This window comes from Notolepis coatsorum (genome assembly GCF_963971535.1).
Source record: "Notolepis coatsorum genome assembly, contig: SCAFFOLD_706, whole genome shotgun sequence".
NCBI lineage: Eukaryota > Metazoa > Chordata > Actinopteri > Aulopiformes > Paralepididae > Notolepis > Notolepis coatsorum.
The window spans coordinates 54,284-70,233 of NW_028169844.1; the positions used below are offsets into that span (position 1 = coordinate 54,284).

Below are 15,950 nucleotides of genomic sequence, written 5' to 3' on the forward strand. Positions count from 1 at the left end.
TAGAACATAATAGACGTAAAATGAGCACATAAGTGCAGACGTACGGTATACAAGTCACAGTTTTTACAGTGCATTATTATAATGTAATATATGTATTTATGGCTATAAATCACGTTCTGCAGAATGCTGCGGAAAACGATAAAAACATATTTATACTTTAGACCGTATTTTAGTATGAATATGTGAATGAAAAAGTAGAACGTTGCTACATCCTAAACGATAGATACTTGACTTTGAATGGGCCATGGTAATGTCAATTTAGCAATACAATTTAAAAAGTTATAGCCCTGCAAAGAAGGGGAACATCTCCATAGACTTACAGTACTGGCAGACAGTGGATTAAGATCAGAATAATCCCTGGCAGATAAAGGGTTAATCATTTTTTTTTTTTTTTTTTTTATCATTCTTTCCAAAAGAAAAGAGGCCTAGAAGCGTGGCTAACGCTAATGGCACGCATACCAGAGGCTAACTGCCTACGAAAACAGGCACAGAGGCACTGAAAGAGGATTTCACCCATGTAATGAACACACTAGACAAATATCAAGATGTATCCATCAGTGGACCAATTGCATGCTTCTGCAGAGGACAAGAAGCCTTCAGTCGACTCCTTCAGACATTAAGCACCCCCCACAGCCCAAATGGAACGATAAAATAAAATAAAAATTTAATTAAAAATATTATATATATATATATATATATATTTTTGACCAATAGTCGACTAACGGCAAATTTTGGCCAATCATAGTCGACCATCCAAATCCTTAGTCGGGGACAGCCCTAAACCGGTGCATGGGCAGATCACCCAGGGAGTGTGTCTGGGCAATCCAGAGACTCCCTGGTCCATGGGGAGTAGGTGCGGTAAAGAGACTAGAGCTCGGCCGAGAAAGTGCCGATCGACTTGGGTTGGTCTCTCCCTGTTCAGGAGACTCCGGATATTGGATCCTGTCTCCAGCACCCCCACAGCCGTAGCTACAACAACCACTTAATGTCAAGGCTCTCATCCACATTCATTCATTGTATCCCCCCACGCTCTCCCATGATGAGCTCAGAATACCGTAAGTGTTGCGGCGGTCTATTCTAGCTCTGGCTAGTTAGCCACAAACCAATGCAAAATCAATGGGGTCGAGCTCCTCTCTGTACAAGCTGACTGAAGACAACTGAAATCGAATCTACCCCACGGGGCTAGGGGTCTAGGAATCTAAACTATCCCTTTAATTCAGTTCAACCAGCCCATGTCCTGTGGATAGTAGGGCTGTCCCCGACTAAGGATTTGGATGGTCGACTATGATTGGCCAAAATTTGCCATTAGTTGACTATCGGTCGGCTAAAAATAAAAAATAAAATAAAAAGCATAATAATTTTTTTTTTTTTTTTTTTTTATCATTCCATTTGGGCTGTGGGGGGTGCTTAATGTCTGAAGGAGTCGACTGAAGGCTTCTTGTCCTCTGCAAAAGCATGCAATTGGTCCACTGATGGATACATCTTGATATTTGTCTAGTCTAGTGTGTTCATTAGACGGGTGAAATCCTCTTTCAGTGCCTCTGTGCCTGTTTTCGTAGGCAGTTAGCCTCTGGTATGCGTGCCATTAGCGTTAGCCACGCTTCTAGGCCTCTTTTCTTTTGGAATGAATGATAAAAAAAATATTATACATTTTAATTTTTTTTATTTTTTTTATATTCGACTAAGAGGTTGGTTATTCGACTACGGCTCCTTTCGACCGATTAGTAGACTAATCGACTAATAGGGATCAGCCCTAGTGGATAGCATACTGTCCATGCTACACTATTGTGTATTCTATGATTACCAGAAGGTAGAGCAGTCGTCTGGTAATCTCAAGGTTGCCGGTTCAGTCCCTGCTCCGCCTGGCTGCACTTTGAGCAAGACCATGAACTAACTAACTGCTCCCTGGGCACTTGACTGCCCACTGTTCCTAAAGTGCTGGGAGAGGACTAATGCACTTAGCAATACAGATATTCTATATCTATTCTATTCTATTCTATTCTGATCTATTCTATTCTAGCAGAAAGCAATTTGCAGTTCTCTCCCTAACTCCATCTCTCTTTCTCTGTCTCCTTCTCTCTTTTTCCCTCTCTTTCTCTCTCTTTTTGTATATCTGTGTGTCTCTCTCTCTATCCCTTTATCCGCACCTTATCTCCCTCTCTCTCTCTCTCTCTCTTCTCTCTCTCTCTCTCTCTCTCTCTCTCTCTCTCTCTCTCTCTCACCCACCCTCTCTCTCTCACCCACCCTCTCTCTCTCTCTCTCTCTCTCTCTCTCTCTCTATCTCTCTCTCTCTCTCTATCTCTCTCTCTCTGTCTCTGTGTGTCTCCCCCCTCTATCTCTCTATATCCCTCTCTGTCTCTCTCTCTCCCCCTATCTCTCCCTCTCTCTCTCTCTCTCTCTCTCTCTCTTCCCCTCTCCCCCTCTCTATATCCATCTCTATCCCTCTCTCCCCCTCTCTACCTCTCTCTCTCTCCCTCTCTCTCTCCATCTACCCCCCCTCTCTATCCCCCTATCTCTCCCTATCTTTCTCTCTCTCTCTCCCTCTATCTCTCTCTCTCTCTCCCTCTATCACTCTCCCTCTCTCCCTCTCTATCCCCATATCTCTCTCTCTCCCCCCCCTCTCCCTCTCTCGATCCGTTCTCTCCCCCCCCCCTCCCCCTCTCCTTCTTGATCATCTCTCTCCCCCCCCATCTCTCTCCCCCCCTCTCCCTCTCTCCCCCCTCTCCCTCTCTCACCATCTCTCCCTCTCTCTCCCCCCCTCTCCCTCTCTCACCATCTCTCCCTCTCTATCCCCCCCTCTCCCTCTCTCTTTCTCTCTCTCTCTCCCCCCCTCTCCCTCTCTCTCTCTCTCTCTCTCTCTCTCTCTCTCTCTCTCTCTCCCCCCCCTTCTCTCCCCCCTCTCAGGTGGCACTAGTTGGTCCAAAGTGACCTACTCCTGCCCGTACTGCTCCAAGCGTGACTTCCACAGCCTGGCGGTGCTGGAGATCCACCTGAAGACCATCCACGCCGACAAGCCCCAGCAGAGCCACACGTGCCAGGTGTGTCTGGACACGCTGCCCACCCTCTACAACCTCAACGAGCACGTGCGCAAGGCCCACCACCACCACCACCACCACCGGGGAGGGGGCAGCCTCAGCCTCTCCTCCTCCGTGGGGCCGGCGGCCGCTTTCCCCCTGCTGCAGTTCACCAACGTGTCGGCGTTCCACTGCAACTTCTGCCCCGACATGTTCGGAGACATCAACTCGCTACAGGAGCACATCCGGGTGTCGCACTGTCTGCCGGGAGGCATGGGGGCCGGCTCCACCATGCTAGGTGTGTGTGCGTGTGTGTGTGTGTGTTTGTGCATACTTGTATTTCTATTAGGGCTGTCCCCGACTAAGGATTTGGATGGTCGCCTATGATTGGCCAAAATGTGCCGTTCGTCGACTATTGGTCGACAAAAAAAAATAGTATAATATTTTTTATATATTTTTTTAATAATTTTTTTTTTTTAATTTTTTATCGTTCCATTTGGGCTGTGGGGGGTGCTTAATGTCTGAATGAGTCGACTGAAGGCTTCTTGTCCTCTGCAAAAGCATGCAATTGGTCCACTGATGGATACATCTTGATATTTGTCTAGTCTAGTGTGTTCATTAGATGGGTGAAATCCTCTTTCAGTGCCTCTGTGCCTGTTTTCGTAGGCAGTTAGCCTCTGGTATGCGTGCCATTAGCGTTAGCCACGCTTCTAGGCCTCTTTTCTTTTGGAAAGAATGATACAAAAATTTAAATAAAACAAATATTATAATTTTTTTTTTTATTTTTTTTTTTAATATTCGACTAAGAGGTTGGCCAGTCGACTATGGCTCCTTTCGACTAATCGACTAATAGGGGTCAGCCCTAATTTCTATACTACAGGGGACACTGACCTGTTTACACACTCACGCAATGGATACCAAAAACATTATGGGGACCATGGCAATTTTGGTGTCACCCATAACACAAATGAGGTTATGATTAAGGTTAGGTTATGGTTATGGTCAGGGCCTGATATTTTCTTTTTTGACTCACCTGCCAGTGGTGGGTAGATGGGAAAGATCTACCCGCCAAGCATATTTCTTACCGGCCAAAAAGAAAAATGCATTTTTGTGTCACAAATAGGGCTGGGCGATATGGCCTCTAAATGATATCCTTATATTTTTTTGGCTATATCACGATATTTTGACATTTCCTCTAAAGCACTTAAAAATGCTTGATTTAACCTTTTGATGCATACAGTCACGCCAATATGATGATTATAATAGTCCCTGCAACATATCTTTGCATTAAACCATGAAGATGCTTTATATATATATATATATATAAAATATACTGTTTTCACTTTGCACAGTAGGCCTACTGTGTTTTCTATCCACTTTAGCCAAAAACACACACACACTTTATATAATACACACTACTGTAAGAAAATAATAATCACACACAAAGGGATAATGGCTTATAGCAGACTTAATGATTTTAGAATATTTCAGATAATGAAATTAAATGTGTATCATCCACTATTCACTATTCCACTATAGTATTTATAGTGTAACATTTGGCTACTTTAAATAATTGAACGTAGAGAGAGAGAGCGAGAGAGCGTGATGTATTAGGTTTGAGTTTGAGGTTTGAGCGTCCTAAGTTGCCGTAGTTGATGATGCCACACCAGGATGTCATTGTCAACACAGAGTTGGAACCTGGAGCAGCCCGATTCATAAAGTGATATAAAGAAACGAATAGCCAATAAATGTGAAGTTATCTTTGAACCTCTGTTGTCAAGCCTCGTCAATATAACCCCCCCCTTCCTCACTAATGGAACTGGTGCCACGGAGTCACGTTAGTTAGCTTAGCGACTAACGTTAGTTAGCTTAGTGGCTAACGTTAGCCTGTTGCTCTCGTCAATTCAAGGAGAGATTGGGGGCTGCAAAAAAAGGCTACTGTCGTAAGACCAAAAAATGTAATTATTTTGCATGACTATTTTTTTACCCACCATGTGGCGGACAGACCTCTCAGTATCACTCGCCAAACCTAAAATCTGCCCGCCATTGGCGGGTGGCGGGCTCTAATTTCGGGCCCTGGTTATGGTTATCATTAGGTTATGATTAGGTTAGGGTTAGATTATGGTTAGGGTTAGGTTATGGTTATGCTTAGGTTATGGTTGGGGTTAGGTTATGGTTAGGGATAAGGTTAGGGTTAGTTACAGAATTCCTGTAAGTCTATGTAATGTCCCCATCTTTCACATAAACAAACATGTGTGTGTGTGTGTGTCTGTGTGTGCCTGACATCACGCCCGTGGGATGCTGGGTCTAAACACTAGGCACACTAGCTCTCCACTGGGTGTGAAAGCGACACATTGAGAAATAAATGGGCCCTCCTCACTTTGACTTACTGTGGTGGTGGTGGTGGTGTGTTGAGGTTGTGTCTCCCTTCTGTAAAATACTCTAAAAATACACATTGCTACGTTCTCTGTGCTAGCCCACAGCTCTTCCCACTGTGTATCAGTCCACACAGACACTGAGACATTGTATTTTCCCTGTAGAAGACAAGACCCCAACTCACCACCACACTGAGTCAACCCACCACCACAGTGAGTCAACTCACCACCACAGTAAGTCAACGTGATCTTATTGGCCAATTGGCTCCATTCAGACACAGTGGAGAGCTAGCTTGTTTGATTTGATTTGAAATCTTTATTTCGAACATGCAATGAATACAAACAAACAATAACAAAAAGCAAAACAACTCAATCTACATGTTCGAAAAGGAGTAGGAAGAAGTATACACTTATTTAATCCTACCCCTTTTCCACTACTCAAATGAGTGTACTATTAAAAAAAAAAAAAAAAAAAAAAAAATACACATATATATATATGCAAAACAAAAAACAAAAACGATATATGTAAAACATGAAAGAAATAAAATAGAAAACAAAATAAAAATGTAAACACCCGTGAATATCAAGTCCCTTCCTCATCCCTGTACCTTGTGAACATAATTTCCTTATACATCAGTTTGAATTGTCTCATGTTTGGACATTGCTTTAGCACCACATTTAGACTGTTCCACAGTTTCACTCCACATATCGAGATGCAGTGTTTTCTCATGGTAGTGCGTATGTTTAGCACCTTTAAATTGTGTTCTCCCCTCAGATTATAACCCCCCTCCCTATCAAAGAACAATTCTTGAATGTTTCTTGGAAGTGCATGACTTTTTGCTTTATACATTAATTGTGCCGTTTTAAATTCCACAAGATCATTTAACTTCAATGTCTTTGACTCCAAAAACAATATGTTAGTGTGATCACGATAACCTGCAATGTTGCTTTCAGACACAGTGGAAAGCTAGCTTGTTGTTTTCAGACCCAGTGGAGAGCTAGCTTGTTGTTTTCAGACCCAGTGGAGAGCTAGCTTGTTGCTTTCAGACCCAGTGGAGAGCTAGCTTGTTGTTTTCAGACACAGTGGAGAGCTAGCTTGTTGCTTTCAGACCCAGTGGAGAGCTAGCTTGTTGTTTTCAGACACAGTGGAGAGCTAGCTTGTTGCATTCAGACCCAGTGGAGAGCTAGCTTGTTGCTTTCAGACCCAGTGGAGAGCTAGCTTGTTGTTTTCAGACCCAGTGGAGAGCTAGCTTGTTGCTTTCAGACCCAGTAGAGAGTTAGCTTGTTGCTTTCAGACCCAGTGGAGAGCTAGCTTGTTGCTTTCAGACCCAGTGGAGAGCTAGCTTGTTGCTTTCAGACACAGTGGAGAGCTAGCTTGTTGCTTTCAGACACAGTGGAGAGTTAGCTTGTTGCTTTCAGACACAGTGGAGAGTTAGCTTGTTGCTTTCAGACCCAGTGGAGAGCTAGCTTGTTGCATTCAGACACAGTGGAGAGCTAGCTTGTTGCCTTCAGACCCAGTGGAGAGCTAGCTTGTTGCATTCAGACACAGTGGAGAGCTAGCTTGTTGCATTCAGACCCAGTGGAGAGCTAGCTTGTTGCTTTCAGACCCAGTGGAGAGCTAGCTTGTTGCTTTCAGACACAGTGGAGAGCTAGCTTGTTGCTTTCAGACACAGTGGAGAGCTAGCTTGTTGCTTTCAGACACAGTGGAGAGCTAGGCTGCTGCTTTCAGACACAACAGAGAGCTAGCTTGTTGCTTTCAGACCCAGTGGAGAGCTAGCTCAACCATGTCCAGGGTTACATGTGGCTCTAGTGGCGGGAGTCTTACATACTCATGATTTTTGTGTCAATTGAAGAAAAGTTACCAACTAAAATGTCTAATCTCGCACACATCCCAAAACTCGTTTGCACAGTTTTGCACACATTAATTTAGTTTGACAGTTATTGAGAGTAAATTAGTTTGAATATGGCCACCAGTGATCTCATCTGAGACATTGAATCCTTAGTCATATTCAAACTAATTTACTCTCAAAAAACTGTCAAACTAAATGAATGTGTGCAAAACTGTTTGGATGTGTGTAAGAATATGTGCAAAAATAAATCAGCATTGTTTTTGGTGATGTGCTCCTTTTACTTGACTTTACTTGAAGGAACACGCCAACATTATGTGATATGCGCTTACCGTCTTCTCCAGAGTCAGACAAGAAGATGGGATACCAATTTCCCCTTGTGTTCGTTCAGTAGAAAGCTATCCGGGTGTAAACTAGCCTAGCTTAGCACAAATTAATGGAAGACTGTAAACTAGCCTAGCTTAGCACAAATTAATGGAAGATGGTAAGCTAGCCTAGTTTAGCACAAAGTAATGGAAGATTGTAAACTAGCCTAGCTTAGCACAAATTAATGGAAGATGGTAAGCTAGCCTAGTTTAGCACAAAGTAATGGAAGATTGTAAGCTAGCCTAGCTTAGCACAAATTAATGGAAAACAGTCAGTGCATTTCCCATAATGTTGGCGTGTTCCTTTAATCTGACCTCATCCCTTCCCAGAAGGGAACCATGCGTTCTTCTGTAATCAGTGTTCCATGGGCTTCTTGACGGAGTCCTCGTTGACGGAACACATCCAGCTGACCCACTGCAGTTCGTCGGGAGGGGGCGTGGCCAAACTAGAATCACCCGTCCTGCAGTCCGCGTCGCAGTCATTCATGGAGGTTTGAGCCACAATTCTGTTCTTTTATTGATATCGTCACCAGAGCTGTTTATGACAATATTAAAGGAGTAGTTCTGTAGTAGTATATTTGGAACCCTAGCCACAAACCAATGCAAAGTGGATGGGGTGGAGCCCCTGCCTGTACAAGCTGACCGACGCTCACTGGAATACACTTTGTGAGCATTTCAGTACATTTCAGTGAGGAGTTTGACCCCATTGACTTTGCATTGGTTTGTGCTGACAGAATACTGTACATCCAGCGTGAGGCCCCAGGAAGACTAGCGGTTGTTAAATTGGCAGCTCTAATTGACAAAAAAAACTATCAACGGCATCATTGCTAGGTACTAGGGTTATACTGTAACAAGTCAAACATACTAGTGTCATACTGTAACAAGTCAAAAAGACTAGGGTTAAGGAGCGGCTGGGTAGCACAGTGGACTAACTCGCCTACCACCGCAGATACTCTGGGATCTAATCCAGCTGTCAGCGGTATCTCCGGCTTGGTCAGTCGTCCCTACTAACACAATTGGCAGTGTTGGCGGGTGGGAAGCCGGTGGGGTTATGTGTCCTGGTCGTTGTAAACTGCGACTCCTACTGGTACACAGTTGAGCAGAAATAGCTGAAATAGCAGCAGTAATCATGTCCCTACTGATGTAATGTATTGTTGTTCTTGTTGTTGTACAGGTGTACTCTTGTCCCTACTGACGTAATGTCTTGTTGTTGTTGTTGTTGTACAGGTGTACTCGTGTCCGTACTGCACGAACTCTCCCATCTTTGGGTCGCTACTCAAGCTGACCAAGCACATCAAGGAAAACCACAAGAACATCCCATTGGCTAACAACAAGCGACAGGCCAAGGTGGCAGACCTAAGTCCCGCCTCCTCAGACGTGGAGATCTCATCCCCGAAACGCCATAGGCTAGGTGACTCCACGCCAGCCGCGGGGTCCAATGGGGACTATCCCTGCAACCAGTGTGACATGCGATTCACCAGCTTCGAGGGTTTCCAGGTAACACCCCATAACAAACGTTTTAGTGTCCCAGGGCAGTTCAGTCAGTCTGTTCTTCCTGTGTCCCAGGACAGTTCAGTCAGTCTGTTCTTCCTGTGCCCCAGGACAGTTCAGTCAGTCTGTTCTTCCTGTGCCCCAGGACAGTTCAGTCAGTATGTTCTTCCTGTGCCCCAGGACAGTTCAGTCAGTATGTTCTCCCTGTGCCCCAAGAAAGTTCAGTCAGTATGTTCTTCCTGTGGCCCAGGACAGTTCAGTCAGTATGTTCTTCCTGTGCCCCAGGACAGTTCAGTCAGTATGTTCTCCCTGTGCCCCAGGACAGTTCAGTCAGTATGTTCTTCCTGTGCCCCAGGACAGTTCAGTCAGTATGTTCTCCCTGTGCCCCAGGACAGTTCAGTCAGTATGTTCTTCCTGTGCCCCAGGACAGTTCAGTCAGTATGTTCTTCCTGTGCTCCAGGACAGTTCAGTCAGTATGTTCTCCCTGTGCCCCAAGACAGTTCAGTCAGTATGTTCTCCCTGTGCCCCAGGACAGTTCAGTCAGTATGTTCCTTCTGTGTCCCAGGACAGTTCAGTCAGTATGTTCTTCCTGTGCCTCAGGACAGTTCAGTCAGTATGTTCTTCCTGTGCTCCAGGACAGTTCAGTCAGTATGTTCTTCCTGTGCCCCAGGACAGTTCAGTCAGTATGTTCTTCCTGTGCCCCAGGACAGTTCAGTCAGTATGTTCTTCCTGTGCCCCAGGACAGTTCAGTCAGTATGTTCTTCCTGTGCCCCAGGACAGTTCAGTCAGTATGTTCTCCCTGTGCCCCAAGAAAGTTCAGTCAGTATGTTCTTCCTGTGGCCCAGGACAGTTCAGTCAGTATGTTCTTCCTGTGCCCCAGGACAGTTCAGTCAGTATGTTCTCCCTGTGCCCCAGGACAGTTCAGTCAGTATGTTCTTCCTGTGCCCCAGGACAGTTCAGTCAGTATGTTCTCCCTGTGCCCCAGGACAGTTCAGTCAGTATGTTCTTCCTGTGCCCCAGGACAGTTCAGTCAGTATGTTCTTCCTGTGCTCCAGGACAGTTCAGTCAGTATGTTCTTCCTGTGTCCCAGGACAGTTCAGTCAGTATGTTCTCCCTGTGCCCCAAGACAGTTCAGTCAGTATGTTCTCCCTGTGCCCCAGGACAGTTCAGTCAGTATGTTCCTTCTGTGTCCCAGGACAGTTCAGTCAGTATGTTCTTCCTGTGCCTCAGGACAGTTCAGTCAGTATGTTCTTCCTGTGCTCCAGGACAGTTCAGTCAGTATGTTCTTCCTGTGCCCCAGGACAGTTCAGTCAGTATGTTCTTCCTGTGCCCCAGGACAGTTCAGTCAGTATGTTCTTCCTGTGGCCCAGGACAGTTCAGTCAGTATGTTCTTCCTGTGGCCCAGGACAGTTCAGTCAGTATGTTCTTCCTGTGCCTCAGGACAGTTCAGTCAGTATGTTCCTCCTGTGCCTCAGGACAGTTCAGTCAGTATGTTCTTCATGTGCCCCAGGACAGTTCAGTCAGTATGTTCTTCCTGTGCCCCAGGACCCACCTATCAAACCCACTACACCTAGGGTGGCGGAGAGGAGGAGCCTTGCTAAGCTCCAAGCCATCAGGGAAAACCCCTCCTACCCACTATACACAGACTTGGCTGACAGGAGGAGCATGTTCAGTGCTAGGCTAACACTCCCTAAATGTAGCACTGAATGGCACAGGAAGTCCTTCATTCCGACAGCCATCAGACTTTACAATGCATCACTGAGCACAGGGTGACAGTTACCATCTTCCTGGACTTTTACCTTTGAAACAACACTGTGCAATATTACACTTACCTTGTAGACATCTGTATATTTTTACTGTATATTTTATTCTATTCTTATTCTTAGGCAATTTGTTTAGTTATTCTTATTCGTGACTTTGTTCTGTCTAAAAATGTGAGCGATTTGTAGTGTCAAATTTCCCTCTGGATAATTAAAGTATTTCTATTCTATTCTATTCTATTCTATTCTATTCTATTCTATTCGATTCTATTCTATCTATTCTATTCTATTCTACAACCTCGTTCCACAGACCCACCTCAAGTCCCACCTGGAGATGCTGCTGAGACGCCAGTCGTGTCCCCAGTGCAACAAGGAGGACTTCGTTTCCCAGGAGGCCTTGCTGCAGCACCTGACGGTGCACTACACCACCACGTCCACGCAGTACGTGTGCGAGAGCTGCGACAAGCAGTTCACCTCCGTGGACGACCTGCAGAAGCACCTGCTGGACATGCACACCTTCGTGCTCTACCACTGCACCCTGTGCCAGGAGGTGTTCGACTCCAAGGTCTCCATACAGGTGAGGAGGACTCAATTAAAATCTTAATTTAATAAATCATCAACATATTAACCCTTTCACTGCCACACGACAGCCGGTTAACCCTTTCACTGTGACAATACAGAAGGTTAGCCCTTTACTATCACACAACCGACGGCGATGCTCCATCATTAGCATCATTAGCTCCGCAGATGTGGAGCTAATGATGCTAATGATGGAGCATCACCGTCGGTTGTGTAATAGTAAAGGGCTAACCTTCTGTCGTGTGGCAGTGAAAGGGTTAAGTTACTCCTGTGCATCAGTACATCTACTACTGTATGGCTGCTTGTTCTTTTTCTTCATTATATACTGTTCATATGTTATTCTCCTCTCCTTGTACTTAAATTTTTTTTAATGAAAATAAAGATTGTTCTTGTTATTGACTCGTGGCAATCTTCCATGTTTTCGCTATATTGTCTGCCTTATGTCTCTGATAGATACAGGTGGATAGGGTTAGTCTTATTAGACATGTTTACAGATACAGGTGGATATTATTAGTCTCATTATACATGTTTAAAGATATGGTTTGTATTTAGTTGTATTGTTTCTTTGTGTTTGCTTTTGATACAGTTACCTGCTTTACTTTTGTTTGTTTTATCATCTTTATTTCTTTCTTCCTTTGAAATGTTTATAATAATAATAATAATAATAATAATAATTCATTACATTTATATAGCGCTTTTCTAGACACTCAAAACGCTCCCCACAATCTAGGGTGGAAATTGCCTCCTTCACCACCACTGGTAGCACCCAACCTTGGGCTACGCAGGCTCAATGGCTGCCATACACTGGCACCCGGCACACATCACACTACACCATGACTACCATACACTGGCACCCGGCACACATCACACTACTACACAATGGCTGAACGGCCCAGGAGACAGGAATTGATATCAGCCAATTAAGGGGGGAGGGATGATTAGGTGGCCTTGATGTCAGATACCTGATTGGGAATCTGGCCAGGAACGTCGGGGAACCCCCTACTCTTTACGATAGGCGTCCTGGGTTCTTTAACGACTGAGATTCTGTCAGGACCTCGGTTTAGCGTCTCATCCGAAGGACGGCACTCGCAGCTGTACGGTGTCCCAATCACCCTAACAGGGGCATTGTTACTGACTAGTCCAGAGAGGACAGAGTGCCCCCTGCTGGACAACAACAACACCACTTTCCGACAACGGCCTTGACCGGGGGCTCGAACCGGTGATCTTCCGATCATGAGTCCGGAGCTCTACTCACGTAGCCACGCTGCCGGACAATGAATAGAACCAATGACTGCATGAAGCGCCGTGTGTCTGATCCCCACGCCGGTCCTCTGTGTCGCCGCAGGTCCACCTGGCGGTGAAGCACAGTAACGAGAAGAAGCTGTTCCGCTGCACCGCGTGCTCCTGGGACTTCAGGAAGGAGAGCGACCTGCAGCTCCACGTCAAACACAGCCATCTGGGGCAGAGCTCTGGGCTGCCGGGGGGCCTGGGGGCAGGTAACACCACCACACCACACACCTGGGGGCCGGGGGGCCTGGGAGCAGGTAACACCACCACACACCTGGGGGCCGGGGGGCAGGTAACACCACAACACACCTGGGGGCCGGGGGGCCTGGGAGCAGGTAACACCACCACACACCTGGGGGCCTGGGAGCAGGTAACACAACACACCTGTGGGCCGGGGGGCCTGGGAGCAGATAACACCACACACCTGGGGAGCAGGGGGCCTGGGAGCAGGTAACACAACACACCTGGGGGCCGGGGGGCCTGGGAGCAGGTAACACCACACACCTGGGGGCCGTGGGGCCTGGAAGCAGGTAACACCACACACCTGGGGAGCAGGGGGCCTGGGAGCAGGTAACACCACACACCTGGGGAGCAGGGGGCCTGGGAGCAGGTAACACCACACACCTGGGGAGCAGGGGGCCTGGGAGCAGGTAACACCACACACCTGGGGGCCGGGGGGCCTGGGAGCAGATAACACCACACACCTGGGGGCCGGGGGGCCTGGGAGCAGGTAACACCACACACCTGGGGAGCAGGGGGCCTGGGAGCAGATAACACCACCACACACCTGGGGGCCGGGGGGCCTGGGAGCAGATAACACAACACACCTGGGGAGCAGGGGGCCTGGGAGCAGGTAACACCACACACACCTGGGGGCCTGGGGGCCTGGGAGCAGGTAACACCACCACACACCTGGGGGCCGGGGGGCCTGGGAGCAGATAACACCACACACCTGGGGAGCAGGTAACACCACACACCTGGGGAGCAGGGGGCCTCACATTGACTCACATTAGGACCCCCACATTGACTCACAGTAGGACCCCCACATTGACACACATTAGGGCCCCCACATTGACTCACAGTAGGACCCCCACATCGACTCACAGTAGGACCCCCACATCGACTCACAGTAGGACCCCCACATTGACTCACAGTAGGACCCCCACATCGACTCACAGTAGGACCCCCACATTGACTCACAGTAGGACCCCCACATTGACTCACCGCTCTGAACCCCTCCGCCCCGCAGCGCTGAAGCCCCGGAAGTGCATCTTCTGCGGGGAGACGTTCGGCACGGAGGTGGAGCTCCAGTGCCACATCACCACGCACAGCAAGAAGCTGCACTGCCGCTTCTGCGGGAAGGCCTTCCACGCTGTCAGCCTGCTGGAGAGACACCTGCGGGACAAGCACTGCGTCTTCGAGGGACACGGCAACGGAGGAGGTAGGGATGGAGGAGGAGGTATGGATGGAGGAGGAGGTAGGGATGGAGGAGGAGGTATGGATGGAGTGGAGGAGGAGGTATGGATGGAGGAGGAGGTATGGATGGAGGAGGAGGTATGGATGGAGGAGGAGGTATGGATGGAGGAGGAGGTAGGGATGGAGGAGGAGGTAGGGATGGAGGAGGAGGTATGGATGGAGGAGGAGGTAGGGATGGAGGAGGATGGAGGAGGAGGTATGGATGGAGGAGGAGGTAGGGATGGAGGAGGATGGAGGAGGAGGTATGGATGGTGGAGGATGGAGGAGGAGGTATGGATGGAGGAGGAGGTAGGGATGGAGGAGGAGGTATGGATGGAGGAGGAGGTATGGATGGAGGAGGAGGTATGGATGGAGGAGGAGGTATGGATGGAGGAGGAGGTAGGGATGGAGGAGGATGGAGGAGGAGGTATGGTTGGAGGAGGAGGTAGGGATGGAGGGGGAGGTAGGGATGGAGGAGGAGGTAGGGATGGAGGGGGAGGTAGGGATGGAGGAGGAGGTATGGATGGAGGAGGAGGTATGGATGGAGGAGGAGGTAAGGATGGAGGAGGAGGTATGGATGGAGGATGAGGTATGGATGGAGGAGGATGGAGGAAGAGGTATGGATGGAGGAGGAGGTATGGATGGAGGAGGATGGAGGAAGAGGTATGGATGGAGGAGGAGGTATGGATGGTGGAGGATGGAGGAGGAGGTATGGATGGAGGAGGAGGTATGGATGGAGGATGAGGTATGGATGGAGGAGGAGGTATGGATGGAGGAGGAGGTATGGATGGAGGAGGAGGTATGGATGGAGGAGGAGGTATGGATGGAGGAGGATGGAGGAAGAGGTATGGATGGAGGAGGAGGTATGGATGGTGGAGGATGGAGGAGGAGGTATGGATGGAGGAGGAGGTATGGATGGAGGATGAGGTATGGATGGAGGATGAGGTATGGATGGAGGAGGAGGTATGGATGGAGGAGGAGGTATGGATGGAGGAGGAGGTATGGATGGAGGAGGATGGAGGAAGAGGTAGGGATGGAGGAGGAGGTATGGATGGAGGAGGAGGTATGGATGGAGGAGGAGGTAGGGATGGAGGAGGAGGTAGGGATGGAGGAGGAGGTATGGATGGAGGAGGAGGTATGGATGGAGGAGGAGGTATGGATGGAGGGGGAGGTAGGGATGGAGGAGGAGGTATGGATGGAGGAGGAGGTATGGATGGAGGAGGAGGTATGGATGGATGAGGAGGTATGGATGGAGGAGGAGGTAGGGATGGAGGAGGAGGTATGGATGGAGGGGGAGGTATGGATGGAGGGGGAGGTAGGGATGGAGGAGGAGGTATGGATGGAGGGGGAGGTAGGGATGGAGGAGGAGGTAGGGATGGAGGGGGAGGTATGGATGGAGGAGGAGGTATGGATGGAGGAGGAGGTATGGATGGAGTGGAGGAGGAGGTATGGATGGAGGAGGAGGTATGGATGGAGTGGAGGAGGAGGTAGGGATGGAGGAGGAGGTAGGGATGGAGGGGGAGGTATGGATGGAGGAGGAGGTAGGGATGGAGGAGGAGGTATGGATGGAGGAGGAGGTATGGATGGTGGAGGATGGAGGAGGAGGTATGGATGGAGGAGGAGGTAGGGATGGAGGAGGAGGTATGGATGGAGGAGGAGGTATGGATGGAGGAGGAGGTATGGATGGAGGAGGAGGTATGGATGGAGGAGGAGGTAGGGATGGAGGAGGAGGTATGGATGGAGGAGGAGGTAGGGATGGAGGAGGAGGTATGGATGG

General features: G+C 48.2%; 1 protein-coding gene across 1 annotated transcript in view; it reads left to right on the forward strand.

The window, feature by feature from the left end:
* Positions 1–2,904: 2,904 nt before the first annotated feature.
* The window catches only part of LOC311248665 (zinc finger protein 423-like), a gene marked incomplete at both ends in the record, with an annotated part of 35,341 nt that continues 22,295 nt past the window's right edge, over positions 2,905–15,950 (forward strand). The window contains 7 exons of the mRNA XM_084339512.1: positions 2,905–3,312; positions 5,555–5,623; positions 7,932–8,092; positions 8,829–9,098; positions 11,163–11,429; positions 12,777–12,927; positions 13,968–14,159. Of these exons, the coding sequence (XP_084195638.1) occupies positions 2,905–3,312; positions 5,555–5,623; positions 7,932–8,092; positions 8,829–9,098; positions 11,163–11,429; positions 12,777–12,927; positions 13,968–14,159 (1,518 nt within the window). The remainder of the gene's footprint in view (positions 3,313–5,554; positions 5,624–7,931; positions 8,093–8,828; positions 9,099–11,162; positions 11,430–12,776; positions 12,928–13,967; positions 14,160–15,950) is intronic.